Source organism: Heloderma suspectum, chromosome 1 (genome assembly GCF_057233095.1).
Source record: "Heloderma suspectum isolate Gila_16-S chromosome 1, 16-S_ref, whole genome shotgun sequence".
NCBI classification, from domain to species: Eukaryota; Metazoa; Chordata; class Lepidosauria; order Squamata; family Helodermatidae; genus Heloderma; species Heloderma suspectum.
This window is the reverse complement of record NC_139458.1, coordinates 321,454,245-321,477,529: the sequence shown is the minus strand read 5'-3', so window position 1 is coordinate 321,477,529 and position 23,285 is coordinate 321,454,245. Positions and strand designations below refer to the sequence as shown.

The 23,285-nt window shown below is 41.5% G+C and overlaps 2 protein-coding genes across 3 annotated transcripts in view; one reads left to right on the top strand and one right to left on the bottom strand.

The window, feature by feature from the left end:
- Positions 1–327: 327 nt before the first annotated feature.
- Positions 328–19,433, top strand: CD164 (CD164 molecule). 2 transcript variants are annotated; one of them, XM_084827265.1, is made up of 6 exons: positions 328–591; positions 11,122–11,208; positions 12,387–12,467; positions 13,771–13,917; positions 16,150–16,245; positions 16,668–19,433. In XM_084827265.1, the coding sequence occupies exons 1-6, from the start codon at positions 483–485 to the stop codon at positions 16,829–16,831; spliced, it is 684 nt and encodes a 227-aa protein (XP_084683391.1). In that variant the 5' UTR covers positions 328–482; the 3' UTR covers positions 16,832–19,433. The 2 variants fall into 2 exon arrangements, with proteins under 2 accessions (XP_084683391.1, XP_084683390.1); XM_084827264.1 differs by having other exon boundaries at positions 328–660.
- Positions 17,834–23,285, bottom strand: part of LOC146359405 (uncharacterized) — a 109,480-nt gene continuing 104,028 nt past the window's right edge. The window contains exons 46-47 of the mRNA XM_084827266.1: positions 20,980–21,107; positions 17,834–20,643 (exon numbers count right to left, since the gene is read on the bottom strand). Coding sequence (XP_084683392.1) covers positions 20,530–20,643; positions 20,980–21,107 — 242 coding nt within the window. The 3' untranslated portion in view covers positions 17,834–20,529. The remainder of the gene's footprint in view (positions 20,644–20,979; positions 21,108–23,285) is intronic.

Genomic DNA, 23,285 nt, shown 5'->3' with positions numbered 1-23,285 from the left:
CGTCTACAAGGCACCAGGTGACACATTATTCGCCCAGATCGAGTCGTCGAAAGGGGAGCGGGCGGGCTTTAAAACGGCCGCGCCCCTCGCCCGCTTCCCCCAGCTCTTGCCACCTCATTCGAGGCTTCGCTCACGTGATAAGGAAGCGGTCCTCGGTTGGCGACTGTCCGAGCGCAGCGGGCGGAGGAAGAGGGGGGGGGTGGAAGGGCGTACGTCGAGTGGACGAAACCATCTCTCGCTACGCGGGGGGACGAAGGTAGGAGGACAAGGCCAGGCGACGGCCCCCATCCGCGTGTCCCTCTCCTCGCGCGAACCGCCCAACGGGCCGCGTCACGTGACTGCATACTTCGGCCGGTCGGGCAGCGCAGCCGTCGCGCGAGCCCAGGGCTAAACGGCCGCCCCGCGACGAACCGACGCGCTCGCCTTTCCTCCTCGCTCTCCGTGGTGCGATATCCTCGCTGCGTCCTTCAGCGCTCGCTGTCATGAGCTGCGGTAGCCGCCGCCTCTGCGGTCCCCTGGGCTGGGCGCTGCGCCTGGTGGTTCTCGCCTCTTGCCTCACCGCGCCTTTGGCAGCAGCGGACGTGGAGAAAGGTGAGCGGCGGAAGGAGCGGGCGGCGGGCGCGGAAATGCCTGGGGCCCGCTGGCAGCGAGAGGCGCATGGTTTGCGGGAGCTGGGGGAGAGGGAAAGGTGCTGGGGCTTCAGCGGTCGTGTTCCGGCTTGAAAGCCCCTACTACGAGTCCCGGGAAGGGAAAAAGCGCGGTGTCGGCTGAGGGTGGGCTCTGCGCCCCACGCTCCCTCGCACTGCTTCATGTGTGGCGAGGCGTGAGCGCCGGCCTTGAGGACAGGTGCCTGGGCTCCTAGCGTGGCCTAGCTCCGCCCCGGAGAAAGAAGCCCTACGGGGCTGCGGGGGGGAGCGGGGTTGCGGGCTGGCGAGGGAGAGCAAGGCGGGCCTCGCGCGCAGCACCACCCCCCGCCACGCATGCTACTCGCGCTGTAAAAGGGCTTGTGGGGCCTGTATGTATTTTTTTTTTCTTTTCCTCCCTCTGCGGAGCAAATCGCAGATTTTGGTCGCGAAAACCCAGAGGAACGGAAATGGTGAAATACCTTCACGCAGCCACAGAGTTACTCCGGACAAATAGGACCCCACGGTTGCATTTCCGGGGGGGGGGGGAGAGATTAATCACGGATGGCCTGTATAAGGTGTAGCGTTGCCCGAATTGGATTTAACTTGGCCCTTTCCACATTCAGGACCCTCTTTCTTTCCCCCAACCCTGGGCCGAGCGCTTTGCGAAGGAATTCGCAGGTGGGAGTGCAAGTGGGGAGAACAAAGAGGCAAGATTTATGGTGCAGAAAGGGTCACTTGCTCCATAACACTTTGGTTAGAGATACAGGCAAGTTTACTGAAGTTTCTGTCAAGAAAATGCATTGCCCCTCTCTTTATGTAGAACTTGGCTGCTTCATGTATTTGTTTGTCCTGCTGAAATGGTGTAAAGTCCAATTGCCAGATGTGAGTTAATCCAAGGAATAAGATCTGTTGTTCCAAAGGTCTGGTTCTTTCTATAGTAGGAGCTGTTTTGAGAGAAATACAAGGTTGTAATCAATAATCTGACCTGCTGATTTTGGCTGTGTACAAATATTTCTGTTTTGTCATGCATCATCATCGACTCCATTACACCTCAGTGCCCTCTCCAGCGCTGTAGAGCCTGTTCTGCTCGTTGGTATACTGGGGAGCTGTGGACAATGAAACAGGCTGGATGTCAGCTAGAGTGCAAATGGTGTAAGGCTCTTTAAGTGAAGACGACCAAGACACTCTGGAGCACATAATTGTGCCTATTGTATGGCAGTGTGGGCAGTGAAGGTTTACTTCGCTGCCTCCATTGCATCTTCAAGTAGCCATCCAGCAGAGCTCTTTCAGGTGGTCCAGGGGTTAATACACTCTCCAGTGAATGGAGCCCTGGTCCCTTCAAGGATCCACTGTGACCTTTTTTTTTTATCATACTTTGAAGACAAAATCTCTTGTCTCTGCAGCAAACTTGATGCTGTTGTTAGCGTAGCTCCAAATGAGGTGTCAGATGCTGCTATCTGCCTGATTTTGTGGGATCAATTTCAAGTTGCTGTGGCCTGATGGCGTGGACCAGGTGCTTGCAGCAATGCGACTGACCATGTGCTCTCTCAATCCTTGCCCTTCCTGACTAATAAGAGTTGGCTGAAGAGGTATGACTAGGGGGTCCAGGTGGTAAATGCATCTTTGTTTAAAGGGGTGGCTCCTGTTGTTCTTAAGGAGTCAGTAGTTTGACCACTCCTGAACAAACCCACTCTGGACCCAATGATGTTTGACAACTATCGCCCAGTCACAAATCCCCCTTTCTTAGGGAAGGTACTTGAGAGGGTCGGGGTAGAGCAATGTCAGGCACTCTTGGAGGATATTGATTATCTAGACCCAACCCAGTCTGATTTTGACCTGATTACAGTCACCCTGATGGATGACCTTTATTGGGAGAGGGACAGCTCTGTTAATTCTGCTTGATCTCTCATTGGCTTTTGATACCATCAACCATCCTGGATCGACTATGGGCTGGACATTGGAGGCACTGTGTTACAGTGGTTCCAGTCTTACCTGCAGGGTCAATTTCACAGAGTAACATTGAGTGATCATTCCTCTGCCCCTTGGCAATTGAGCTGTGGGGTTCTGTAGGGTATTATCTTGTCCCCAATATTGTTCAACATCTATATGAAGCCCCTGAGAGCAGTCCATTAGGGTATTTGGAGTCAAGTGCTATCAGTATGCTGATAACTCACAGCTCCTCTCCCTGTGACATCTGAATCAGGTGAGGCTGTGCAAGTCCAGGATCAGTGCCCAGACTCAATGATGGGCTCAAGGAGGGCCAGCAAACTGAAGCTGAATCCTGGCAACACAGAAGCCCTGTGAGTAAGTAGTTCCAAAGTCCAGGAGATAGGCTCATCGTTTATTGTAGATGGGATTGCACTCTCTTTGAAAGATCAGGTTCATAATCTGGGGTTACTTCTAGGCCCAAGTGTCTATGGTGCCTCAGAGTGCCTTTTACCAACTTCGACTGGTATACCAGTTACAACCTCTTCTGGACAGGGATAGCTTGGCCGCAGTGGTACAGGAGCTAGTAACCTCAAGACTGGATTACTGCAATGCACTCTGTGGTGCTGCTCTTAAGGCTGGCGTGGGAGCTGGGGGTAGTGCACAGTGCAGGAATTCAGCTGTTTTCAGGAGCTTCCCTTTTTTGGTATGGAGCTCCTTTGCTGAGGAAACTGCATCAGTTGCCTATTTGCTACCAGGCCACGTTTAAGGTTTTGCTACTAGTGTGAAAGCCCTAAATAATTTGGGACCAGGTTACTTGAGAGAGTACCTTCTCCCTTAACCTGCCCAGTCACTGAAGCCATCAAATGGTATGTGCCTGGTGGTTCCATGTGGACCATTGGCCTGATTAGAGTCCACCCGGACTAGACCCTTCAGTGTGGTGGCTCCCTTTCTGTGGAACTCCCTGCCTTTGGAGGTCAGGCAGGTACTAATGTGTTGTTTTTGGCACCTGCTGAAGACATATTTACTTCAAAAAGTCTTCCTTGATTGACCAGCCATGTTTTTTATTGGTATTCTATATAAAAACTTTGAATATGGTGTTTTGTTCTTATTTTTTATTGTTCACTGCTCCAGAATCTGTACAGATGTGGAGCAGTATGTAAATGTTGTAAATAAAGAAATAATCATGATTAGCACTATCAACATGTATTGCACTTTACAGATTATGAAGGCCAATCCAATAAAGGATTTAACCAATACTTTGATTCTACTAATTTAGATGTTGTTCAGGATAGATTTTTCAGGTCATTTCACAGTCTTTGCTTTCTTCTTACAACAGCACAGCTGATGGAGGCCAGTAGGAAGAGGGGGAGTCCTAAGGAAAGATATGTTTTCCCTTTAGGACCACCCCTGTCTGTGCAGCTTTTTGTAAGTATTGCATCTATCCTGGTAGAAGCTGCCATTAGGATTAGGCTAGATTGTTTCAGAAGGAAATGATGCCCTGGAGTCTTCTGAATTTCTGATATTTATCTCTGCACTTGTTCACACAAGAGATTGCCTGCAAAAACAGCTATTAACGATTATTGAAAAGTATTCTTTATTTCAGACCTGTGTGACTTGAATTAATCTGAAGGTCATTGAGCCAGGTTTGCTGTACAGACATTGGATCTTGTATGCATAACACTTCTAACAGATAAACCCATATTATTGAGTTGCAGAGCTGAAAAAACAGATGTACTGTATCGGAGGTGCTGGTAGGGCAAGCAGTAAGGTTACTAAATAAAACATGGAGATAAAACTTTGGCAGTGAAGTAGTATAGGTGTGAAGGTTGTCTGCTAAAATTTTTGCTATAACTTTGTATGACAACATAAGTAATGAGGAAGCAAACTAAGTTGAAGAATAAAATAAACTTAGTCACTAATACAAACAGAGCTGTTTACCTTGGATATGTAGTATAGGAGTCTCAGAATCAGCACTCTATTCCTTTTTTATTTTCAGTTTTCTTAGCTTTCCAAATCACAGAACACTGTTTCATCAGTAGAAGTTATTGCAGTAAATGTCATCTTAACAACCAAATGCTGCCTAGCTTCAACACTATCTGGTGGCAAACGTTTGCTAATCATTTATATATACAACATGATCAGGAGTTAGAACCAATCCTGACTCCTTGCACATATCTGTAAGACTGATGCTGTGGTAAATAAGCAAATGTTATGTTCTTACATGTAAGAAGCATTGCATGTTAAATGCAATGTGTGAAGAATCTTTTAGTGTTAACCTTTTGTAAAAGAGCCGGAGAAGCAACTCCATACTTGTTGAAAGCAAGAAGTGATGAACCCTAAAATTATATTCACATTCCAAAACTATTTCTGTTTTCAAACCAAACAGTGCCTTACTGAAACACAACTCCTCATTTAGATATGGGATAACACTTCAGGGTGAGTTTTCACACTGTGTCTTAATTCTGGTGTGCTAGCCTGCAGGTTCATACTGGAGCTGCCTCTTTGAGGGACATTTCACACTCACATCATGAGTTTCTCATGAATATGTATAACAGAGGTAAACTAGTAAAGCATCTAGTGGTTGAAAGCAGATATTGAGAACCACTGTAGCACTAAACAAAATACTGGTTGTCAATAAACCTATCTTTCAGTTTATCTCCGACTGCAATATAAGTAGTTTCATTATTTCTTCTTATCTTCCATATTTTAACTTGTTGTAGATGTTTGGAGACTTCTCCTTTTCCAACTACAGTATATTATAAATGCATGGAGGTTACAATATCCTATTTAGCCCTTTCTATCAAAAACAATGGCAACATGACCTGATAGCAATTCATAAGAAAAAAAAAGCCCTGCTAGATAAGACCAAGGGCCTATCAAGTCTCGGATCTTGCTTCCTACAGTAGCCAAACACATGTTTCCAGGAAGCCTGTGGTAGGTCTTAGAGAGAATGCCTCTTTCCCATTGTTCTCCAGCAACTGATATTCAGAGAGATTGTAGGTTGTATCCAGTGGCAAGTATATGCTAGTGGAACAGACATTGCTGGCGAAATGGATTTTCCACTTCTGTGTATCCTCCTAATCTGCCCTGGAGGGTTGGAGAACCCTCAGGCAGATGAGGTGGAGGAAAGGAAGGGAAAATCCGCATTATACCAATGGAAGTCTGCTTGCGTGATGACTGTCTATCAACCAGGAAGTTCTGTTTAGCTATTGTAGTTAAGAGCAATTGTCAGGCCTATCTACCATTAATTTGTCTCATCAGCTATCTAAGATATTGGCCATCAACAGATTATATGTGGAAAAACCCATAAATTGTGTGTTAAATAAACAACTAATTTCTTTTGTCTGTCCTGAATCTACTGCCAGTCAATTTAATAGAGTGACACTGGCCTGGTTTGCATGTAACACTAACCCATGGGTTAAATAATCAATTGTTGCCCTACCTAGGGTTTGTCTGGATGATGATGGAACAAACTATGGTTTGTTCTCTCAGTCCCTGGGTTGTTTGTTTCCCTCCTTCTTTGCCCACTCCCTCTCTGTATCCCAACTGGCTTTGCAGTACTGGTGTGTACAGAGGCTGGGTGGTTTTTTTGACTGCTCTTGCCTGCTGCCCTGTAGTCTGGTGAAACAACCCACAACTCTAGGTTTACACGTAACAACAACCCATGGTTTAAACAACTCTCGGTTCACAACAACAAACCATGGGTTCTCTTTGTGGGTTGTTTGTGGTTAACAACTAATACTTATCCCATAGTTCTGGGTTCGCACATAGCAACAACCCACAATTCAGCAAATGTATTGTTACATGCAAACCAGATCACTAACTTATAGTATTATGAGAGGGTGGAAGCCTTCTCAACACCATGCATAATATAAATCTCTCTCCCTTAACTGTCTTTCTTTTCTAAACACAAAAAGCCCGAACATTGTAGCCTTTCCTTATAGGCAAAGTCCTTCAACCGCCTGATTATTTTTCTTTTCTAAGGTATGGAAGTCCATTTTTTAGGAATAAATTGCGTATTTTTGTTAGAAGATAAGCATTTTCACATTTGACTTACTTTTTTTTTTTTTAAAGAAAAACAAAGCACAACAACAACACAACAACAATACACGTATACTAAAATATCTCTTAAGATTATAAGGTACCTACCTTTGGCTCCGCTTACACAGCAAATGCTTATTATTATTCTCTAATTCCTATCTTAGTTGTATATCATACACTGAGTTCACAGACATTATCTCCGTTCTCCTAATTTTAACAACAGAAAGAAGAGAACCATCTCAAAGTTCAAAACCCACATACATAGATATCATGTTTCTCTATTTCTTGTACAAATTCTATAAAAGGTTTCCAATCTAACATAAAGTTAGTTGTTGACCCTTCTTTAATTATAATAGTAAGTTTTGCCATCTCATCAAATGTGGGCAAAACTCACATTTGACTTACAAATTCTTGGGTGGATGCCAGCTGGACCCAGTGACTTAATTTTTAACTTTATCTGTAAACCCTAACACTTTATAAAAGGTATCTGTGACTAAGAAATATGCACACACTGCTATCTTTTAAATACACTGTAAGGAAAACACAAAAAGGAGGGACACAAAAAAAGAAAAAATACTCAACATATAATTCCTTCCAAATAGTCCTCCATAATCCCAGCAGAAAGGATTTGTGTATCCAGTATTTGTGTCTTTGCACTTCAGTACAGCTCTGTTTTTCTAGTAATCCATAAATAAAGTCCAATCATAGAATAGCCTTCCCCAACCTGGTGTCCTCTGTGCATTTGGACTACAACTCCCATCATCCCCAGCCATGTTGATTGTTTTGGACATATATGAATTATATTTAATCTCTCCTAGTTGGTGTGAATTACTAGAGTGATTTTGTTCATAATCATGAAATATCTGTGCAGAATTGTAGTCACCCTAGACCTTCATTTTTGGTCACCTCTATATTTGAACTGGGGGTGGGGGGGGTTCAGTCTGAAGAACTAACAATTTGGGCAGAGTTATCACCTAAATGAGGGCCGCGGTGGCTTAGTGGTTAAGATGCTGAACTGCATACTGGAAGGTCGGCAGGTCAGCAGTTCGAGACGCAAGTGCTGCGTGACGGAGTGAGCTCCCATCTTCAGTCCCAGCTTCTGCCAACCTAGCAGTTCGAAAGCAAGAAATTGCAAGTAGATAAATAGGTATCGCCTCGGCGGGAAAGGTAACAGCGTTCCGTGCATCTCGGTGTTCAGTCATGCCGGCCACATGACCACGGAAGCATCTTCGGACAGCGCTGGCTCTTCGGCTTAGAAATGGGGATGAGCACCGCACCCTAGAGTCGGACATGACTGGTTGGGGACACCTTTACCTTTTTATCACCTAAATAATTTGCAGCAGAGATGAGGCAAATAATTTATTCGGCTTCTCTGCAATCTCCCTGTCCTCCTTTAGCGCTTCTTTGTCGTCTAATGGTTCAACTGCGTTCCTGACTGTTTTTCTGCTTCTGACATATTTAAATGTTTGTTCTTGGTCTTAATGTTTTGAACAATAAGCTCCTCAAATTCTCTCTTCACTTTCGGTATTGTCTGCTTACATTGCCTGTTATATCTGTTATGTTATACAGTGGCGAGAAAAAGGTTGTAAACTGCTTAGGACTGTCGCATCTTTCCAACCTAAAATGTTATTAGATCTTAATCTAGCCCATAATCCTAGATAAACAACTATAGATAACCTGATTAAACAAAGGACACACAAACATGATGCTTTTTCAGCATGTATTTATCCACAACTGATTCAACGTTCAATATCCATGTGTGAAAACGTATGTGAACTTTTAGATTCAGTACCTGGTGGCACCCCCTTGTGCAGCAATGACTTCAAGTAAACATTTCCTTTAACTCTTGGTCAGTCTCACATCGGTTTTGAGGAATTTTGGCCCAGGCCTCCTTACAGAACTGCTTCAGCTCAGTGACATTTGAGGGCTTCCTTGGATGAACAGCTCACTTCAGGTCCTGCCACAACATTTAGATGGAGTTTAGGTCCAGACTATGACTAGGCTGTTCTAAAACATGGAATTTCTTCTTCCACAGCCATTCTTTTGTAGATCAGCTTGTATGTAGATCATTGTCTTGTTGCATGACCCACTTTTGTTTCAGGTTCAGCTCATGGAAGGATGGCCTGACATTCTCCTCTAGAATCTTCTGATACACTGCAGAATTCATGGTTGTGTCAATGATGACAAGGCATCCAGGTCTTGAGGCAGCAAAGCAGGCCCAAACCATTAGATTCCCACCACCATGCTTGGCAGTTGGGATGAGGTTCTTTTCGAACTCAGTGTTTCTTTTTTTGCCAAACATAACATTTCTCATTCAGGCCAAAAAGTTCTACCTTTGACTTGCCTATTCAGAGAACATTGTTCCAGAAGTCTTGGGGATCATCTGTGTGATCTTCAGCAAACTTCAGATGGGCAGAAATGTTCTTTGTAGAGAATGGTAGTTTCCTCCTGGCTATTCTTCCATGAACACCATTCTTGTTCAGTCTTTTTCTGATCGTTGAGTCATGAACATTCACATTAGCCAAGGCGAGAATGGCCTGCAGATCCTTGGATGTTATTCTGGGGTTCTTTTTGACTTCCTGGATGATGTGCTGGTTTGTTCTTGGAGAGATCTTGGTAGGGCAACCGTTCCTGGGTAGAGTGACTGTGTACTTAAACCTTTTCCATTTGTAGGCTGTCTGTCAGTGGTTTGGTGGATCCCCAAATCCTTAGAAATGGTTTTGTAGACTGATGAGCAGCAAAAACGGCTTTTCTGAGGTCCTCAGAGATGTGTTCAGATCGTGGCATGATGTGTTTCCACACAATTATATGGTAAAAACCAAACTCGCAAAGTTCCTGATCCTTTTATTGGGTGAGGCCTCCTAAACTCACCCCTGAAGATCTACCTAATTACTTAAACACCTGATTCTAATTATTCCCTCTAATTGAGCTCATGCAACCTGGGGTTCACTGACTTTTGCACATACCCGGACTCTTAAGTACTCATGGTTTGCCTAATGTATACATCTTTTTATTTCACAAGACACGAAATTGTTTAATATAAGTCCTATTGGATATTTAGAAAAGGACTGGTTTTGATTCACGATGGCTGTCATGGCACAACTATGGAATTCCCGTAATTATCATTAGGGTTCACAAACTCTTTTCTCACCACGGTAATATATTTACCAATAGATGTGACTTTCTGGATTTTGTACCCCCAATATGAAATTTGTTAGATTTATATGTCGCTTTTATAGGAACAGGGCAGGAAACAATCACCAGCAACAGTTGCAACAATTTCATTCAAAATGCAGCAAATAGGGGATCCTCATGTAGAAAATAACCATTCTTTGTGGAATAATTATTTACTAATGCCATGGCTATTTATGGTAAATTGAAAGCTGCTTTTGGCTCTTTCCTGGGTTGCTGGTGGTGGCCTACAACAGCAACAACAAATGGAGACAGTTTTTTGCTCCAGCCTCCCCTGCTAACAAGTGCTAATGTCCTATATATATCAGAATGGGATGAAGGGTAATTACTGTATTAGTTTTAATGCTGCCACAAGAGTAGTAGCCCATATCTCATTCTTGAAGTAATGTAATGTCTGTATTGAGCAAGCCAGCTTAGTAGGAAAGTATTTTTTCCTTCCTTTTTATGTAGAACCTTCAGCATTTCCACAGTCTCTTTCAGTCAAAAACACTGTGTTGTGTTTTATGTTTAGTAGACTGTGTAAACCTGAGTTGTTTTCTGTTTTTTATTCAGTGGAGTTTCCTTCATATTATAGGAACTGCAACAATAAGTTTACTTGGGCTTTTCTTATGGTCTTACTAAATATGATGGGGGAAGCCATGTTTTGGTCATCTGTCCTCCCCATTCATATATAAATCAGGGGTGAGGAGAGTCATTTTAACATGAAAAGGGGATTGTGGGTGAACCTTTCCCCCTCTCTATCTTGCCTTCCTGCATTCTGTTGCTTGAGGCACTTCTCTCACCAGCACTGCTCACTTCCACTATCTGAATGGGACAAGGAGGAAAGTGACAGAATATGAGGGAGGTAAGCTGAGGGTGGTACATCTTCTTTCTGCTCCATGCCACTTAGGTTAAAATAAGATCCCTACATGCATACACACTATGTGAACTGGGCAGATATGTGAACAAGAAACATAGTTGCTTGATCACATGAAGTTTGGCACTCAGATATAGCTGAGTTGTTTGATCCTCAGACTCAAGAGTACTAACAAAATTAGGAGCTGAAGGAGGAATTCTATGAGTATGTAAATATGAGTAGTTCATAACTTGCATTTCTGTGTGGTTTTCCCCCCTCCTTGGGCACAGATATTAACTTTCTGTGTTAAATTTTCATTCGAAAGTAAAGACAGTTTCTATGCTTCTGAGTATTGGTTCACATGTAAAGCACCTCAGGATCTCAACAGTGCCATTTTCTGTTGTCTATAAATTGTGGTACCTTTTGAGTTTCTGATCTTATTAACTGTTAACTGGCTGATCTTTATTTTTTAAAAAATGTGTTCTTTTTCCTTTTTAGCTGGCTGTGAAAAACATACTAACTGTAGTTCCTGTATCAAAAGTAGTGAGAAGTCTGAAATGAAGTGCATGTGGCTTCAGTGCAATGGTAAATGAAATTACATTGAACTAGAATACTTACATCTGTGTGTATTGTGTAGTTTCCCCTTCAGCTGCAAAGTTGGAGTTCAGACTGTTACAATGTTAAGTAGTCTGATGACCAAGAGATAGTGAGTTGAAAAACTGGGACCTGAAGAAAACATAGGTGGTGGAGAGATGGGGTTGGAAGAAAAGAACTAAGTAGAAAGCAGGACTGAAGAAAAACCATTCATGGGGTATAAGAATAGGAGGACCTGTACACTAATGGCAGGAAGGAAATTTTGGAAAGCTTGGGAGCAAGGGCCTAGGGAAGGAAGTGATCTTTCACAAGATCTTCAGACCTGAACCTGACAGAACTGCTGTTCCTTTAAGGTTGCGTAGAATATGATTTTTTGTCAGTTGTGACTTCTGCTGTTGCTGCAGCATATGACCTGATAACCCAAGGGTGCATTGAGAGCCAAGAAACAGGGGAGTGGTAGGTGGGAGCTTGATTTCACACACTAGCCAGCCAGTTCTTTAACAGTCCTCTAGGGGAATGGGGGGCGGGAACGACTGAAGTACGAACTTTGCTTGTTGAACAAAGTTCAAAATGGTAGAAACATCTTTGGCCATCCTGCAAAAGTCTAAGGAAAATAGTATTGAAATATTACTTATAAGAGGCCCTCTTATATTTATACATGATGCATAAAGCAAGGCTTTTTCCTGAGTTTTCCAAACCACAGTCTTCCCTTGCACCATACTTTAGAAAAGTCAGAAATAAATTCTGTGTAAACAGATTTTCCTACACACATTTTTGGAGTACAGCCATTGTCATCATACATAGAATTCCTGGCCAGACTTTTCTTGTGGAGATTTTCAGATATTCAGGGATAATGTAAAGATGGATCTAGGTGGTGCTTCTTAATTTTCCAGTGTTCTGGTTTGCAAATAGAACCTACAATTTGTTTAAAGGCTTTCTTCTGAATCAAATTTTTGCTAAACCAAGGATTGAGTAGTTATTACCCAGATATGAAAAAAGTAATTGAAGCATCACAAGTAAAGCCAATTAACAGCTGCATAACTTTCCTAGGGCAAAGTAGAAAAGTGTTTCTAATAGGACATGTAGCCAAATATTATGCTGAATGCTTTACATTTTCACACTTGGAAATCTAAACCGAAAATTATTCTACAATCTTTTTTTGACAAAAGTGACTCAGTCCCGCTGCACAAACGAGACAAAAGAACATACCAAGTGTACTCCTATTTCTTCTAAAACTGGAAAATGTCCAGGTAAGTAATTACATCTATGCTTATGCTGGTGCTCTGGCAAACAAATTCATTGTTTTAGGGGCCAGGCAACAGGGAAAACTATCACGTTATGGGTCCAAAAGAGCTTAATTTTGTATAATGAATGAAAAGTGAAGCAGACTAGTGATGTTTGGTCTGCACACATGCTTTTATTAGAGTTAAAGGTAAAGGTGTCCCCAACCAGTCGTGTCCGACTCTAGGGTGCGGTGCTCATCCCCGTTTCTAAGCTGAAGAGCCAGCGCTGTCCGAAGACGCTTCCGTGGTCATGTGGCCGGCATGACTGAACACCGAGGTGCACGGAACGCTGTTACCTTTCCCGCCAAAGCAGTACCTATTTATCTACTTGCAATTTATTGCTTTCGAACTGCTAGGTTGGCAGGAGCTGGGGCTGAAGACAGGAGCTCACTCCGTCACGCGGCACTCGGGTCTCGAACTGCTGACATGCTGACCTTCTGGTCTGCAGTTCAGCGTCTTAACCACTAAGCCACCGCGGCTCCTTATTAGAGTTACCAGACTGCAAATTTAGAGAGACTACTTCCTGCCTCTCTGAATTTTGCAAGGCAACAGGAAAGTTTGTTTCTGAATCTTCTACTCCCATTCTTCCATGGTCTTCATGCCCATCCTCTCCCTCTCTGCTGTAGCAATTGGAATTCTGGTTTTATCATACAGGTGGCAAATGGTCCAGAGGAGGAGCAGGGTGGGTGATGCAGAGGCTTCAAAATGAGAAGACAGGATCTCTTGGCTGTGATCTGGCAACCTTCTGTGGCCAGCATGAGAATGCAGCCAGATCTGTCCCATGTTTACCGGCCTACTAAGTAGCCTGCATCTCCTGATGCAGAGATGCATCTCTGTGGCCAGCATGGAAACTCAGGCTATTTGCCCCTTAGCAGGCTAGCAAAAAGAGAATAGTAGGCTAGTAAATTTTGTGGGCTTATTTACAGTATAAATAAGTATGAATCAACTATTCAGTATGACTCAACTATTGATCAACAATATTTTCGTGCTTTTAGCAGCCCTGCCTGAATAGTTTGGAACAGTATACTCCTCATGACTAGCTACTTAGGATAGAAGGTCCTCAACTGTCTACTCTGAATGTTACCTTACTGTGCATTCTTTTAGACTTTGGTTCCCTAGTTACAGTTATTGTTATGACTCATCTAAGATTTGCATGAGAGCCTCACAAGAATCCTCAGAACAGAGAGCATTACTGGTATTTACTATTAATGTCTTTTAGCTTTTTTCCTTAAAACTATTTTCTGCTTCATACCATCTTTGTGTTTTTTAGTTTCCCCTTTAGTTTTTAGTGCCACAGCCAGGACACCTACCACGGCCAGTGTGAATGGTACCACGGCCAGTGTGAATGGTACCACGGCCAGTGTGAATGGTACCACGGCCAGTGTGAATGGTACCACAGCCAGCACTCCTACCACAGGTAATAAGCTCATTTGCTTTAATGCAGTGATAGTTTAATGCAATATAAATGTTTCATCTGTAATAAATGTTTGTGGGATGACTTTATGAAAACATGAAGTGAGTCACAGGTCCTTGCCTATAACTCAGACATAGTACTGGTACTTGCCTGTCCTTTAAAATGATTACAGCCATTTCAGTAAACTGGATGATAAACTTGTAGATGAAGAAAAATCTGCATTGAAAATGTAGGAAATCCTGCATGCATAGTGGTCCATAATTGTGCTCTGGACATTTGCTCAACCTGCAGAATTTGTGTTTCTTCCACTCTCTTTTGAGGTATTGGAGTGGGCACTGTTGGTATATGTGGTGAGCCAGTGTGGTGTAGCGGTGAGAGTGTTGGACTGGGAGCCAGGAGATCCAGGTTCTAGTCCCCACTCAGCCATGGAAGCTCACTGGGTGACTTTGGGCCAGTCACAGACTCTCAGCCCAACCTACCTCACAAGGTTGTTGTTGTGAGGCTAAAATGGAGAGGAGGAAGATAATGTAAGCCACCTTGGGTTCTTTGCTAGAGGAAAAAAGGCGGGATATAAATATAATAAATAAATAAATATGTAGCAGATGCTTCTATGCCTTTCTGCACTTAACAGGAGTTCCGCTTGGCTGCCTTTAGTCACATCTATAATGGTAATGAAAAGCAAAAGTGGCTCCTGCTAAGTTCTGAAAAAGTTTTCAAGAAATTGTTTTTCAGAGGTTAATGAGAGATACCTTGGTATACAGTCAGTTAGGAACAATGTTGTTTGTTTCTCGCCCTTTCCCAAGTCTCTAGTGTAATTACAGTGTATCATCTTACTTTCTCATGTTAATACTGCTAACGTACACAAGTGTGAGACAAAGCATTTAACCTTAGGCCACTGAGGGAACTGAGAAGCTGAAGAGGGATTTGCATTGTTGTGCCTGACAAACTACTATAACATAGGGGCTTCAGGATTATGCAAAATATTGGTCCTCTTGAACAACTGAGATGTAGGCAACACAATATTAAGAGTTGCCTTTTGCCTCTCTTGCATCCATTAGTTCTGCTGAAAGAAAAAAATTACAGTTGACTGAGGCTTTATTTTTATACTATGAAGATCTTTCTTTTCAGAAAGTTCTTATCCGATATGTATCATCTTTCCTTCGATTTCTGATGTTCACGCCATGAGTGCTGTTGCTTACGTAGCAAAAAAAACTCTACACAAGCACAAAAGGGATATATCAGCAGACTTGGGGAATCCCAAAGTTTTCCGAAATACACAAAATCTTTAGGAAATTCCCTATTGGTTGGGGGCCCAAAACAGCCCAAGAAGGGAGGCATGGTGTAGAAATCCAGGGCGAATGAAATGGAGTATTCTGGAAGAGGGCATGCCTGGCTGGAACCCTGATCATAAGCACTCCATTCTGCAACGTTTTTGTTGCAGGTCCCATTTGTACCTTCTGATACTGAACTTGGTGTTTCTGTTATCTAGTTTTATCCATTTGGCAGTGAAATGGGCACGCACATGGTTTCTGCATGCTTGCGGGGGGAATGACTCTCAAGGTATGCAGAAATACGTTAGCTGGCAAATCCTAACAAAAAGAAAGAGAAACAACTCAAGGCCTCAGGGGCCATGGAATGCTGAGAGTTTGAGCTTGCTTGAGTCCCTAACCATCATAGTATTCTGGAGGTAGAAATTAGGAATGGGGGGATGCAGGCCATGAGGTTAAACGCCCCTTGCTCTGGCGATTTGAGGAGTCAGAAAAGGAAAAAAGTTGCTTCTCTTCTTCACTCTCCAGATTCCCCCCCCCCAATGTATAGTAATAAATACTCAGGTTACCTGTTCCCCTCTTGACACCACCCACCCAAGAGCCTCAGCAACACTACAAGGCTCAGATTCCAGACTGGCTGGAGCCCTGAAGAGGAGCACTTCAACACTGAGTCTCCACTTGCTATATAATAACCTCTTATTATGGTGTTTTCTCTAACATGTATGCAATATTTGATTAATTATGGTTTGTATATGGTATCTTGGATATTCTTTTAATTCTCTTGGGCCTCCAGAATGGAGGGATATCCATCCTTGGATTCCTATCCAAGGATAAGTATTTTTAATTTAATTTACTGTGAAATACACTTAACTTCTGACTGTGTTCTGTAACTATAAACTCAAGTTTCGAGATAAAATTAAGCAATTTAAAGCTGGTTCCCACTTAAGTTGAATTTTCTCTGAAACAGGTAACACAACTAACACAACTTCACCTGCAGTAAGACCTACTTCTGCTAATACTACAGTAACCACAGCTGCTGCTGCTACCAATTCTTCTATACCAGGTAATCTTTGATTTGCAGCAAGATTAAACCCAGTCATGTCCTCTGTCTTAAAGATGATTCTTGTCATTTGAATAATAAAACAGAAGTCAACTGTATTGTGTATTGAACAAGATAGAATACTTAAGTTTTGAATGTCTAGTTTCAAAATGCTGGAAGAGAGAAAAACTAAGTTGAGAAATCAGGTTTTCTTCTAACTATATTATAAATAGATCTGGGTAACAACTGTTCCAGCTTTTCTCTGGCCTAACCAGGTAAAGGACTAGCTCTCACAGCTTTTCTCCTGCCACCAGAGCTGTTCCAAGTTCTGTATCACGAGAGACAGAATTGTAGGGCTTTGATTTTTACAAGATGAAAATAGTATACAGAAAGCACTATACTTTAACAGCCAATCACTAATAAACTGTAATGCTCTTATTTGACAGGCTCAGTGTCTCCCAAGCCAACATCCAAACCATCTCCTCACAAGTCCACGTTTGATGCTGCCAGTTTCATTGGTGGTATTGTCCTTATGCTGGGTCTGGAAGCAGTAATCTTCTTTCTGTATAAATTTTGCAAGTCCAAAGAACAAAACTATCATACCCTCTAGGATCTGTTGCTTTTAAGTGGACTTACAATAGCTCAATATTTGTGGTTAGCTGCACCAAAAGATCTTTGTTCCTTATAGAAGACAGCAATTCAAAATATTATTTTTCAAGACGTTTTTAACAAGAAAATATTTCTGCAACATGCTTGGAAGAAGGTTGTGTGAATCATGTCTTGCTCTGCAAGAATACTTGCAATATTCTGCATGAATCCTTATTGGCTGTCTTAAATTTCTTTAGTAGCTGCTGCTATGGAACCTTTTCCTCTACTTGACATGCCAAATGTAGACATTAATAGGTATTGTATTCAGTGGCAGCAGTGTTCTTAGTAGATAACCTTATAATTGCGATGGTTAAATTAGTCTTAGTTACTGTGTCCCCTAAAGCATTATTAAAATGTGAATTACCAATGACTTGGCAGAAAACACTATTTGTGTGGGAAATTATGGCTTTTTATTGTGTACTGCTAGTAGATTGGGACAGACCTGTAGAATACTATCTTTTTTTCCTTAGGAATTATGGAAGCCCATATTTTTCTATACTAAATTATGTCAAAAGGAAGATTGTTTCCTAATTTAAGTGTAAGCAGCCATAGGAAGGATTATGATCAAAGAATACAAGTTCCTTGATGCATAAGGAAGAAGTACCAGTGCCTTAATCAGTAGGCTGCAAACTGAAATGTTTGTGCCATCTTATTTGTTTGAGGTACAGTGAATGTCATTCCATTTGCAGCAAATCTTCTCCTGTACACACATGAACTTGAACATTATTCATCTGCCCATCTTTAATTCCTTTTAGTGAAGACAGATATGGAAAGAAAATAATGTAGCCAATCTTCATGTACTACTTCTAAACCTAAGTGTCTAGCCTTCAAATTACTAGCCTTGGAAACTTTCATTACATGCTTTACATTTGAGAGCACTTGTTTCAGTTGACAGTACTTCATTGCTGCTCAACATTGATGGATATTTGAAAGCTACTGTAATTATGCATGGATTTTTGAGTGATATGCTGTCTCCATATAGCAATATGGTCTCTGTCATTTTCATAAAACATCAACAGTAGTGTATGGTGGAAGTGAGCAGACTGAGGACTTGGAGCTACTTTAGCTTTCGATTACGGTCAAAACAGATTGCCGGTTTTTGTTTTTCAAGTTGTAGGGTAAGCATAGTTTAAATATCAGAAATGCAACATATAAGTTTAAAAGCTACTCCTGGATGAGCTCCAACGAAACTCATGGAGGAAGCACAATGCTTGATATTAAGCTGATAATGGCAAATCTGGTTTATGGCTTATTGTGAAAACGTCTAGCACATTTCAGTTTCTCAACTTCTCTAGCCCTTCTAGCTTGAATAGTATTCACTTCAATGATGTTGCATTGAAAGTTTGTTCATAATATTTAGCCAATAGTACTGTAACTTTAAAGAACTTTCAGTCAACTGCACTCCTAAAAGACAATCAGCTCAGGTGTATGAAACAGTAAATTAACCAGCCAATTTTCAGCAAGCAACATGTCTGAAGTGGGTGGCATTTAATGGCCTTAAGATAGGGAACTAGATTAAATGACTCGTATTTTCATAAATCTAGGCTAACTATTTGAATATACTCTAAAACTAAGCATAAATTAATGCACTTCTAGACAGTGACAGTTGTTAAAAAAATCTTGCACTGTTAACTCATCCCCTGATAAGCTTATGCTTAGTAGTGAGACTTAAAAGCTATTTAGAGTTGCTTCCTTACTGATTTTTGAATGGCAGTGTTTTGTCTTGCAAACTTGTGGCAGAAGGTTTCAGGACTAACAGTTCTACATACAATTTGAAAATTGAAATTTGAGCCAGTTTTGTTACTGAGCCAAGAATAACTGCTGTTTAAAACACCCCTAAACAGTCATATTCTGTGCTGTTCAAGTGCCTTAAATTTTCTTAATGTTGGCCTCGTGTCCACTGAAAGATGTGGAGAGGGGAATGTTAATCACTATGCTTTTCCCTTAGTGCCAGCAATTGCTGTTTTCCAAGGACTTTAGGAAATTCAGGTGTCACTGCTACTCTTCAGGAAGTCTGCATTTTCTAATTGGTTAGCGTACTGCTGTGTATTTAGTCTTTAGGACATTTCTAATGTTTTCATGCAGTAGCATAAAGATTTGATTTTCTAGACCAAGCTTTATCAACAAGTTACCAAAATCTGGCTAAGACTGTGTGGGGATTTCCTCTTACCCATTTAATTTTGTTTGCTTATCCTTACCTTCTATAAATGAATGGGTGAAAGTTATTTTGTTTTCAATTTTGTAGTACTATTAAGCTGGCTACTTGCAAATTAGCTGAACATATAGATTTTCATCGCTTCTCTGTCCGCTGTTTGAAGTTTAGTATAGGGTTTTTTTAAAACTTGCCTGTGTGGTATAGCTAATCATGTGACCTTCAGTTTTAAGGCAGTAAATTCTGACATTCAATTTATCTGGATTGTTCCTAAAACTCCCATGTGCAAGTGTGTTGCATCTGGAATGGTATGTTATAAACATTACTGTATTGTATATGTGTTGTCTTCATTGGAAAAAATGCAAACTACTTATAATCACAAAACCAAACTAATAAATCACTTATTAAAATGTTTCTGTCTATCAGTAAAAAAAAATTCCCCCACCAACCCTTGTATTTGGGCCACATCATAGTATTTGGGCCACATCATAAAATGCCATGAAAGTGTTTTTTTTATTTTGACAACTTGGAGGTATGGTGTACATCTTGAGTGGCAGGGATTCAGCAGGAGGTCCAGTAGATCTTTTATTTAAAGCTCTCTGTCAAATGCAAGAATGACAAATTTCATTCAGAAATAAAACTACAACGGTCGTGCATGTGTGCAGATAGATAGTCTTATAGAATTTTTGCATGGCATGGCTAATTAATTAAGACAAACACCAGTCAGCTATTAATGCTATTAATAAAGGACAAAGTCATTCTAATCCAACATTCTGTCTTCCACAATGGCCAGCCAAATCTAAGCTAGTGGCCATCACCACACCTTATATATTGGATGAGGAAATGCTGCTTCCTGTCTATCCTGAATCTACTGTTAATTTCAAGTTCTTGTCTAACATAAAGGAACAATTAACATTCATTTACTACTACAATTTTTTACCAGTGGTGCTGTCAGAAAAATTATTTAGTTAAAAAATATAATTTTAGTTAATGGCAATATTTTTAGATTCATGGTACTGATACAGGATACAATCCTGCTCTCTCTGTAGAAGATGACAAGAATGTCAACTCAGTCTCCTCTCACTGGCTTTCTGACCTCCACTTTTCTTGCAGCAGCAAAGTAAATGCAGGCCTTACCTTGTATGGCACTTGCTGTGCCTGTCAGGATCAGTAGTATGTGTGGCTTGCACTGCTGCAAACCCCTGCAGTGCATGAAATTGTTATGCGGTGCTGTCATCTGGTGCATTACAACATAGCAAGAATCTCTACACACACAGCAGGGTTGTACCCAAAAGTTATTCACAGAATTTATTACTTCATCTTGGCCACTAAAAGTATTGGAGAAAATCTGGTAAAGTCGTTTATCAACATTTATGGATAGTAAATATGTACAAATAATACATTAAACATCCCATTTTCAATCCTGACCAGTAACAAATTATCAGTTGGAGCACCTCCTACTTTGTCATGCAGTCAGCCTGGCAGGCTATTTTAAAAGCAGTAAAAGCTTATTTCTGAAATGCGTTTTGTCCAGAGAGTTGCACAGGAAGAGTAGAAGTAGAGTGTTCTGTAAGATGTGGCAAGACAGCATCTACTACTCTATTTCTCCACCCAGTAGGTACCTGGAAATATAAATAAAATTTGTTGTAATTCTCATCTGTTGCACCCTGAATAGCCACAATTTCACTGTTTTCGGAAGTGGCTGGCTTCTGCTGCTCCTATGGGCCAAAGTAAGTACAGGAGCAATTTCCTGGGAAACAAGGCAGAGCTAGTCCAATCAAGTGCCTTTGAGCTGTGTATATACAGTAATTTATAGAAGACTTCATCTAACATCACTATTTTAAAATGCAAATCTTTAGAAAAGCTTGCTTATGTACAGCATAACTCATTTGTTGCAGTCTGGCAATAGAGGTTCACACTGACATCCTCACTTGTTCTCTCAATCCTTCACTACTCACTGTCTTGGGTCTTGCAGTGTTCTCTGACTTGATGCTACCCACAGATTCAGCAGGCAAAAGATGCTGCCTGAAATCCCTGGTTAATATGAATGTTGATACTCCAGTGTTCTGGCTCCATGAAGCAGCGCCTGGAAGATAAATTACAAATTAAAATGTACAAAGCATTTCCAGGTGACATTGTAATTCTGGATAATTTGTCATAGGCTGCCTCCCACCCACTGGTTGAGTTTCATAAAGAAAACAACCTTTAATTAGCAAGGAAAAAGCAATGGTGGCTTGCTAGCTGGTGTCAAGTGACTGTATCCCTGTTAAAGTTAAAAAAGGAATAACTTCAGAATGTCACTAGTACTAGTGGTGAGTGTCACATATCTGAATGCTCCCCACATGGAGGCAGAGATAGCTATACATAGAAATAGGAAGACTTTCTAGCTGAAGATGCTACTAACATGCTACTTTTTTACATGCAAGGAGTTTAATTATGGAAGACCAATCCCCTACCAGCAGTTAGTGATACAGTTCAGGAATAGTTTTATTATCACTACCTCTATGTGTATAGCCCAACCTTGTATTTAACAACTTGCCTGGTAGCCATAGGCAACAAGGAATTCCATGCAAACAAGTGAGCAAGCTGGCAGAGGAGAACTTCCTCTCCTCAGTGGCCAGCATGGATATGCGGGCTAGTAAAAAAAGTGCAGGGCAATAATTTATTTACCAGGCCTAATTGGTTTTTTTTCTTGCAAGTGGTGAAATGTTTGTTATTCTCCACACATCATGGCTAGGGCTCAGAAGTACCATCTGAAAACTAGTGGCAGTACTGCCATTTATCAGATGTTGGCATTTATTTTGTTGTCTGGGGCATGATAATTTCTTTCAAGGAATAAGTCTTTCCTATTCTCCGCAATAGCTATTACCTCTTTTTTCAGGGCTGTGAGCCTCTTGCTCTAGAAAGGGATACTGTTCCATTCTAACTTTAATCTTTGAGGAAAATAAGTCTTGAAAGAAATAATCCAGTCACTATAGACGTTACACTGTAAAATCTTAGGAGATTTCTATAGAGAAGTGAACAACAGTATATACAACTTGCGAAAGCATTTGTAGTTGCTGAATATATTGGATAAAATGTGATCTAATAACTTTGACTGCTGTGAGAACTTTGAAGACAGTTCAAACAATACAATCATCCGTATCGTTCACAATCCTTGCTAATGAATTATTTGCCTTCCTACGAAGTGTAAAGGCAGCTGTCAGTGTAAATAGATGGGAACCTCGAGGAGGTTGGGATTTTGTTGTGGTTCCATTTGCAATAAAAGCTCACAAGACCAGAGGTGGAAATGAGGCTCAGATCACTTGCCTTGTGTGGAACTCTTCTGGAATATGTGTGCGCATATATACACAATGCTGGTATTGTATTCCTTGTTAATACACGCTGTCATCACTACTGCTTGTGTAGGAGAAATGTTTGTTTTTCTAGAATAGTCCCACAAGTAACATGGGTGACAGTTGAATTGTGAATGAACATTGATGCAATCAAAACAGGTGATCTGGTTACAGAAACACATTTTATCTAATAGAAGCACTGATTATATATTAGAAACAGACACGGTACCAATTTTAAGAGAAAAAATGCTTGTATAGCTTAAGACTCTGGTTTTCATGCAAAAAAATCAGCAACAGTGCTCATGTCTCCTTGAAAGACAAGTTACCTGCCATTACTGATCTTCCCTGCAGTGTGCAGCTGCATAGGGCTGTTAGGTATAGTCTAGGGCAGGGTTAGGCAACCTTTTGGGGCTGTATGCATATTTGGCAATTTGAGAAACAAAATGGCTGCCATGGGAAGCGTAGCAAAGGAGAAGTAACCTGCCTAAAAGACTGAGTACATGGCAGAAGTGGGGTCTGAGCCCCAACACAGTGAACAACTCCTTTGAGCTCACAGTTTTCAGCACCAACAGAAGTTATTTCAGAGCAAAATATGTTTTAAAAAATTAATTGGGAGGGGTAAGACACCTCGGTGGGCACCAAGGAACGTATCTGGGGGTGCATTGGTGCCTACGGGCACTATGTTGCCTACCTCTGCTGCTCTAGGGTATATTCTCAGCTCACATCAGATGACTGAGGCTAAGGCCTGGGAGGCACTGCATCTGTGTGCGCTTGATCACTCCCCATCATCAGAATCCCCTGCAAGGCACAGGGGGTTTCTTAGAAAACAAGTTGATACAGAAAGAGTTCCCCACATATAGGAAGCTTGAAACTTGCCTGTTAACTGCATGAATGTAAGTAATGTACATATTTTTGTTAAGTAAATAGCC